Source organism: Anneissia japonica, unplaced genomic scaffold, assembly GCF_011630105.1.
Source record: "Anneissia japonica isolate Jap-2015-1 unplaced genomic scaffold, ASM1163010v1 scaffold288153_len396733_cov185, whole genome shotgun sequence".
Lineage (NCBI taxonomy): Eukaryota > Metazoa > Echinodermata > Crinoidea > Comatulida > Comatulidae > Anneissia > Anneissia japonica.
In genome coordinates, this window is record NW_022705851.1 from 189672 (window position 1) to 198872 (window position 9201).

General features: G+C 34.3%; 2 protein-coding genes across 2 annotated transcripts in view; one reads left to right on the forward strand and one right to left on the reverse strand.

The window, feature by feature from the left end:
* LOC117105920 (28S ribosomal protein S24-A, mitochondrial-like) overlaps positions 1–886 on the reverse strand; it is a 3949-nt gene extending 3063 nt beyond the window's left edge. Inside the window, exon 1 of the mRNA XM_033247221.1 lies at positions 792–886. Within this exon, the coding sequence (XP_033103112.1) occupies positions 792–857 (66 nt within the window). The 5' untranslated portion in view covers positions 858–886. The remainder of the gene's footprint in view (positions 1–791) is intronic.
* Positions 887–894: 8 nt separating this feature from the next.
* LOC117105919 (alpha-(1,3)-fucosyltransferase 11-like) lies at positions 895–6406 on the forward strand. Its single transcript, XM_033247220.1, has 2 exons — positions 895–2209; positions 3578–6406. The coding sequence occupies exons 1-2, from the start codon at positions 930–932 to the stop codon at positions 3705–3707; spliced, it is 1410 nt and encodes a 469-aa protein (XP_033103111.1). The 5' UTR covers positions 895–929; the 3' UTR covers positions 3708–6406.
* Positions 6407–9201: the final 2795 nt, after the last annotated feature.

The window sequence follows — 9201 nt, forward strand, 5'->3', positions numbered from 1 at the left end:
ATACATGTCATTAAAATGTGTTGATGAGAACTGAAAATGTTCCTTCAAAGGTTTTGTAACACCAATGGCAAGGAAGAGTTAAGTTACGTTTACATCGAAGCCCGATTCTGGTCCAATGCTTGAACAAAAAATCGTGAAAAATGGGTTCAGTGGTAAAGAATAGGACCGTTCGCATCAAATTTGACACTGGATTCGGACCGATGGATCTGAGAGCCATTTGTATCGTGAAATCATACGTTTTTTTTCCTTGGACCAATCAGCAACAAGCTTGGTCTGGTTCGATCCAATAGAACACATACGCACTTAACCCAAATAACTGAGTTGCAGGCTTGATGTGAACGTAGCTTAAGAAAGACTTCCTAACTAAACTAATAAATATTTACTTTAACATAACTTAACGTTTTCGATTATAAGTAGTGCAGACCTAGGCCTAAAACTAGGCCCTACGTCGCTAGCTCTTCTTTCTTTTAGCTAGGCCTATGCCTATTAGGTCTTAAAGACCTAGCCTATCTATACTAGGCCTAGCCTAGGCCGACAGTAAAGAGTAGGCATGCACACAGAAACCCAGGGCCATGCACACGCATAAATGGACCGATCGGGATTCGAAAAGAAAAGCTAGCCTAGCCTAGGCCTATATATAGGCCTATACCTACTGATTGAACAGACTATCATATTAATTTTGCAGGATTAGCGCAGATATTTGTAAAAATGAAACTATAACTAAACTAATAATAAAGGTTCTGAGGTGGAAATATAATAATACAAAGCTATGGAATTGGAAGTCTTATTACCCGTGTGAACTTCACGGAGGCAGCCATTTTCTTTTTGATCCTAATGTTTGGGTCAAAGTTCATCATTTTTAAAGGGCAACGGACCTAGATCGTCGGCGGAAAGGAATGGGTGGACCAATTTCCTTATAAACAAGGGGGATGAAAAACGTCTCTGTCATGTCGTCTTGCTTTTATATTTCACAGATATTTATTGTGTGCATACTACATCTTTCTATAAAATGTGTCTGCTCATTTGATGCTGAAAATATCGTTGATGACAGTGCAAGTGGTCCAAACAAGTTTCCAAAGTTTTCTAGCGTGAGAGATATCCTTCCAGTGATACTGTGGTGGACAGATAGTTTATTTCCTCATTTAGAGAAAGACGAGGGTGTTATTGTACAATGCCCAAAAAGTCAGTGTTTAGCAACCAGAAATAGAAAGTTACTAAATGATGAAAGGACTCGAGCTGTTATGTTTTATGGTACTGATATAAGGGCCTATCACATGCCCCTTCCCCGCAAACCCTGGCACGAATGGTGTTTACTACATGAAGAGTCCCCATTAAATAACTACTTGCTGTCTCATCTCCCAGCTCTTAAACTTTTTAATCATACAGCAACCTTTCGTGAAGAATCTGACTATCCACTGACTTCGCAAAGTATTATCAGCAAAGAATATTTACTTGATAGGAGTCCGGTTCCAGTTGCGGAGAAAAATAGATTGCGGAGAGGTGGGTTGGCCCCAGTTTTGTATGTACAGTCCCACTGTGACGTCCCTTCATATAGAGATCGATATGTGGAAGAATTAATGAAATATATCGAAATTGATTCAATTGGAAAATGTTTAAATAATAAAAAGATTGAGGAAGGCTTGGAAGATCCCGTAGAAAGTATGAACCATGATAATTTTCATAAACATATAGCACAGTATAAATTTCACATCGCTTTTGAGAATGCGATCTGCGACGATTACATGACAGAGAAGCTCTTTAGACCGATCCACGTTGGATCTGTGCCAGTCTATCTTGGGTCCAGCAGAGCATCAAAATGGATGCCAAGCAACCAGACATTGATTTCAGTAGATGAATTTTCCAATCCAGCTTCATTAGCAGAGTTTCTTAAGAATCTGGATGAAAACGACGATTTGTACACTCAATATTTAAGTTACAAAGATGATGGAATCACAAATCAATTTCTGTCTCAACATTTATCAAATCGACCATGGGGCGTAAATGAACCAGGTCAATTTGATTTCATTACTGGTTTTGAGTGTTATGTATGTGACAAACTTCTGGAAAGAATTGAGGTGGAAAAAGCACATGTTCTTGATCCCAATATTCCTCTAATGGATCCAAAAACAGCCAAGTACAATCACATGGGCTGCCCTCTACCAGATTCCACGTTTGGTGGTCTGCTTGACGAGGTCATTACCGAGGATGGGTATGTCTAAGTATACAGTAGCATTTGTAGTGTGGCAGATCATTGTAGGATGTGCCTGTGCAGTATTCATCCAGATAGCTTCTGAAAGATGTAAAAATCCTGGGTTTTTTGCCTTTTGACTAGTCAGTAATGTAGTGCAAATCCATCTCACACATGAACTCAAGTGTAAACTGCGATAAAAAATATCTTATAATACAATTAAAAAAAATTTTTTTTTTATCAATTTATTTAGTAGAAATTTGCAAATTGCAACCATTAATGGTTTGAATTTGTAAGTGCAAGATACAAAAAGTCTATGCGCACTCCAATTCTACCAAAAGGTTGCATGGAAGAGATCTCAAAGTTGATGTCTTCATCTTGATAATTCTTTTTTACTGCAATATTTGGTTGATGAAATCTTAACTATTAAAACATTGCTGAATACAGCTTTTTCCTCTATCTATGTTAATCCAGAAACTGGAACACTTTGAAACACATGTCTGCTGCTCTGAAATGAGCATGTTCAGTAGCCAATGTAATGCATAATAATATTTATTTAAAAATATGCCTATATAATAGTGGTACATGTCATGCATAAGAAGTCTAAATGATTTATAGGCACGTAAACAATTGAATAAGCATGTTGGTGCCATTGAGACTGTTAGCGTTTCATGTAGTACAAACAAAATGTATTAATTAACAGTCAATAGTGTGATATTTGTATTAGTAGGAAGTATGTTAAATCTACCATACATATATATTCATTTGTCATCACTATCAACAATCCAATTCATCCATCCATCTATCCATCCAATTCATCCAACCTTCGATCCATCCATCCATCCGTCTGTCCATTCGTCCATTCACCCACCCATCCATTCATCCACCCACCCATTTATTGAATCATCTATCCATTCATTTACCCACCCATCCAATCATCCATTCATCCATCTGCCTATTCATTCATTCACCCATCCATTCACTCACTCATCCATCCACCCATCCATTCCTTCATCCATCCATCCATCCATCCATTCACCCACCCATCCATTTACCCATCCATTCATTCACCCTCCCATCCATTGATTCACCAATCCATCCATTCATCTATCCATCCACCCACCCATCTGTTCATCCATTTATCCATCCATCTATTCACCCATCCATCTACCCACCCATCCATCGAATCATCCATCCATTCATCCAATTCATCCTTCCATTCACCATTCCATTCACCCATCCATTCACCTATCCATCCATCCAATTATCCATTGATTCATCCATCCATCCACCCATCCATCCATTGATCCATCCGTCATTCACATATCCATTCACCCATCCTTCCATATCATCCATTCCATTTTAATCGAATATATTTTTTCTTTATAGATTTATATCATGGAAGGAGGATTACTGGAGTATGCTTGACCAAGCAACTGCTTTGAAACAAATGATTCTTGCTGGAGAGAAGAACTCAGATAAACTATTTGAATATATAGAAAGGTTACACGAACATTAATAGAGCAGTACAATATAACTCATTTGGCTAAGCTGGTGTTGGCAGCTGTGTGTGCGCTGAACCTGGCGGTTTGTCATTAACCTTTGGTACCTGGTTCAATTCCATCCGCTGCTCTCCTTGTATTTCAGCTGTAAATCCGGGCACTCATGCGTCGTACGACGAATCAAACTCCGCTGCCTATGAACGGTAGATGATGCGATGCTGTCTGCTGATTGTCGGTGGCAGTCTGAACGGATCGTCATTATAACGAACCCGTTGCGTGCGCGTTGTGACATTGCATTCTCCATAGAATCGCGTCGGGCCCATGATCGTCGGCCGTAGCGAGTGCCCGGCTTAAGAGACCTTTAAAACGTTGGTCCCGTGTGCAATATGGCTCATGTGCACCTTACTGTAAAGAACACGGTACATTCTTCGGAAAGGTTGAGGGGTTGAGGAGGATTCCAACGTAAATTAAGTCTTAAAATTTATTGGTTGTCACACCCAATAGATCCAAATACAAAATCATTTAATGATTGTTAGTATAATTTGTTAGAGAGTAATGGTGATGGTGATACGAATACACTTTTAATTTACATTGCTTGAGTATTTCTATGCAGCAGGTGTTTTTACAGGAAGTTATTAACAAAATTGAATGTGAACCATACTTAGGCTGTACTTGATGTGAAAGTAGAACAAAACCTTGATTAATTATTATGCTGCTTATCCATCTTGTCTGAGATATAGTGAGTCTGCAGAGGTTATAAAACAAATTGTTTCTTTTGTTGTATTTGAAAATGGCATCCAAGTTTGATTTATTGTTTATCATATACAAAATAAATTTAATTTGCTTTTCAAGGTTTGAAAAATAAAAATGCAGATTTCTGAAGCTTTTAAAATGCATTTCCCGAACTATGTCTTCAGATTTCCATAGTAAAGAAAATTTTCCTGAAAGTGGGGCCAATCGTCCAAGGGTTGGGGCCAATCGTCCAAGGGTCCAATGGTCTTTCGGCCTTATTGTCTGTAATTTGATGTGGAATTTCAAACAAATGAGACAGGATGAACTCTTACAAAGGTTTCACAATTTAATTTATCAGTAATCTGACAAATATGAGTTTTCTGGGGACAATGTAACCAAAGATCATGATAAAAAATTAATTTGTTCTGGACTTCAGACCTATTTATTTATGGGTAAATGATGAATTTCCTATGATAAATTTCTGTGTAATTAGGCAAAATTTCCTTAGCAACTGGGCCTAAATACGGAAGTTGTACAGCACTTGAAAAGTCTGAAAGTACTTGACAGGTACAGTAACATTGAAGATTTATAGTAAAACACCATTATTACTGTACTTAATGCTTAATTCTGGATGTGTATTTACTCTATTGAATTCAATTTTAATTGTGAACTTTTTATGTATTTTGTACTTTTTGTATTTCTCTTCTTCTTGGTGGGGGTATATTTTGAATAAATTGAATTGAATTGAATTGAATTGAATAATACTGTACTTAAATTACTGTATAAACAACCACAAGGTAATATAGTTAAAAATAGACATTTGGAATACAATAGACATTTAAATACAAATTTGCAAAGTTGAAAATTGCACAGATCATGTATATTGACTGAATAGTTGTTTACCATAAATGTTCTATAAAGCACCTCCATCGAATAAGTGCTGCAACAGACATTTTTTTTTTTCGCTATCGAATAAACTCTGATTACAGATGTTTTTAATTTTTAAAAAATAATCGCTCTGTTTAATCAATAGCGCATTCCTAAAGTGGTAGATGTTTTGTAATGTTGCAATATCAGAAAGGCTTATCACAATACATGTTACCATTTCAGCATTTTTTAATTTTTGCATTCTAGCATTTTAGAGCTTTGAGCGCTCTGATCTTCGTATAATAGCGCTATATAAATGACGTTAAGTATAATAGCGCTATATAAATGACGTTAAGTATAATAGCGCTATATAAATGACGTTAAGTATGCAAGTAGCACAATAATATGCGGTTCCCAAATAAGTGCCGCACAGAAGCCTCCCCAAAAATTGTATCAGAAGCCTCCCCAAAAATTGTATCTGCTGCTATTCAGTTTGGAACATTTATGGTACATATTGTAAGTTTAGTAAGTCATCATTCAAATATGCCTGATAAAATGGAATCATTCTGGTGTCTCTATTTCTTGCCATTCGATTTGATACACTAATTTTTTAATATCTACATGCTATATGTTTATTCTACATGTTGGATCCATCTTTTGATTTATAATTGAATACTGTCCTCAGATATTGTAACGCTCAGTTTTTATACAGTATGACAAATAAAATTGATATGCCCATTTTTGGGTGTAATATGACACCATAATGCCCATATTTGGACACAAATTTATCACATAAAATTTGATAGTGTGGGCTGAACTTCAGTCTAGTTCTCAGTTTCCTCATGTTTTACTGTTGTAAATTTTAAAAAAAAATTAAAAATAAGGAAATGAAGTATGTGTTGTTTTGTGCATTTATATTTTAATGGTCAAGTACACCTATATGGATAATTATATAATATAGTAATAATGACATTGGGAGAAACATAAATTATAAAGATAGTTAATCAGCTGCAATTTCAAAGTTATTAAAATGGACAAAGGCTGTGGGCATGCAGTTTGTAGCAAGGACGATGCTTTTCAATAAAGTAGGCATTACATCATCATGAGTGGTTTGAAATGTTGGGCATCTATGCATCGCTTTTATGTCCGTAATTGTGTGTCCTTGAGTGTAGTGCTGTACAGACTAGAACATGAATTAACAAAATCGTAAAAGACGTGTGCGCTCTTAATGGCTGTGGTGACATCAAAGCGAAGACCATTTGAAATTGAATACAGCAGGGCATTATTTTTCAAAATTAATACATCAAGTATGTTAAGAAGACAAACTCTTTAATAAAACAGGAAAACCTCATTCATTCAATTAAAATATTCAGTGAGTCAAAACAATTCAATATTCAATAATTTACATACATTTTACTACATAATGTGTGTTGAAGTATAAATACATGCCATCATGTTGGAATTGAGGCTTAAGGGCCCCCCTCCCCATTAGCAGTCATGATACCAACAGGGAATTTGGCTTAAGGTCTTAACGGACAAGCTAAGCCCCATAGTCACCAAGACTTTTCCCCTACATCCTGTTGGTCTCTGTGGGAAATTTTCAGATCCCCTGTTGGGCAGTATCTTAAAAAAAGCGACTGGCTATATTTTACACAACCATTGTAATTATGGTGGTTTGGTGTATATAAAAATGGAACCATATACAGTAAAATATAAATTTGAATAATTATTAATCATAGGCCTACTCAAATATTTACACTATTGTGAATGCAGAGATATGTACACTTCCCTATAGATGCATAATACACAAGATAAATATTGAAAACAAAACCTTCTTTGAACACATCTTTTATAGTTATACAGTACCATTGTTATTCCCAATAAATATATGTCAGGGTTGTATGCTCACTGCTAATATGATGTAATAGCAGGTCTATAAATATATCCAGAATCATCCAGCCACAGTATATATATTTATCTTTTGTTCTCTTGTTATTTAATAGATCTATAGCAAAAGATGTATTCATAACCCCTTAAATTTCTGCTATTCACTCACTAATCTGTTGTTATAAACTGTAAAGATTGAATGCTTCTCCACTACAGTATATTAATCATTTATCTGTTTTTATTTTTGAGTGGTTTTTTTTTTTTGGTATTTGTATAGAAATAATTTATTTTTAGCTTGCTGTAACATGCACCTGCTTCCATAAAAGTCTCGAAATTTCAGAGAAAAATACAAAATTTTCATTATTTTTATCCTGCCCCGCACTGCGATGATATCATATAAAGATGTTAATCTTTCCTCAGAATTAAGTATTTGACAATGTAAACAATCTCGAGTAAGGTCCAAAAGGTACTCGTAATTTTTACGCACTTTTTTTTTTGGTTAAAAAATCTTTTATTTTTGTAGCACATTTTGCTAAATAAGTAAATGAAATTTTATTTATTTTTTCCACCCTTAATGCTTTTTCTATAAAGTAAGCTAAACAAGGTTTAAGGGCCAAAGAATACTCACAATTTTTACACACCTTTTTATTGGTTAATAAATCTTTTATTTTTGTAGCACCATTTTGCTAAATAAGAAAATGAAATTTTATTTTTTTTCCCCACCCTTGTTGCTTTTCTATAAAGTTAGCCAAACAAGGTTTAAAAAAAGTCTAGCCTTAAAAAGTAAACAATTTATATTGAAATTTATTCTTGGAGTTTTTAGCTAAATACAGACACACACACATCTGTACTGAGAGGTTTATGCAGTTAACGTACTAATACCAGAGAGTAATTATAGCTTTAAATTATTTAGCTGGTAGAATGCCATTGTTTATACAGTAGTTTCCATAACGATAGGTAAATTTGAGTTATAGACAGCAAAACAAACAGTTTGTTAAATTAATTATCAGGAAGCTATGAGGATATCCAAAGAGAAACATGAAATGGGTGAAAGATACGCAGATAAATAATGCCCAATAGTTTTTTTTTTATTCACATTCAAAAACATTATATACAATAAAATATATAGAAAAAACAAACCATAAAAGAGAATCCTTTTTTTTCTTCAATTTATTGAATTCTTGAAAGTAGCACTTTGGACTTTCAGCTTTTTTTTCCTCATCATTTTTTATTCAAAAATACAACAATGGATTGGAACAAACATTCCAGTCACAGCTTGCAGGACAAAACATGAATAAATCTCAAGCCACGTAAATGCTTACAACTTGATTAATTTGAACATTTTCTTGGATCTGTAGTCAGAATGTTAGTCCACACACATCTATTGTGAAAACACAGTTTCCTTAAATAAATTAAAATAGTCATATTGTTTACTTTGACTCAATGTTACAAACTGGAATGGTCATACTTAAGAATAATTACATGCTTATTTCTACAACATTCGAGACGTTATTTTTATGCACATAAAAATTGATAAATATTTAATGTAGTTTTATAAATGTAAATGGATATACATATTATATATATATAAAATATCGGCATCGGCAAACATATAAATATACTGTAAATAAAAACTCTTGAGAGGTGTCTAGTATTGCCAAAAGTAGTTTATTGAGTACACGAATGTTTTCGGGCATCGCCCTTTATCAGGTATACGTACAGATATAAATAATAACAAGAATATATAAATATAATGCGGACGTAAGATGAGTGACATGAGCTGGAGTACACGAAAACGTTCATGTACTCAATAAACTACTTTTGGCAATACTAGACACCTCTCAAGAGTTTCTAAGATATGTGGTACGGTAAGATAGCACAATATGATAAAAATATATATATATATATAATATAAACCAAGAACTAACCGAGATCAGGAAAAAAATGTGATAAATAACAACATAATAATATAATATAATATAACATAATGAGTAGTACTCAATAAACTACTTTTGGCAATACTAG

Bases quoted from the DNA above. Each gene is read 5' to 3' on its own strand.
- LOC117105919 (XM_033247220.1), top strand. From the start codon at position 930: ATGAAAAACGTCTCTGTCATGTCGTCTTGCTTTTATATTTCACAGATA. The intron at 2,210-3,577 runs GTATGTCTAAGT...TTTTCTTTATAG, and splicing joins GAGGTCATTACCGAGGATGG to ATTTATATCATGGAAGGAGG.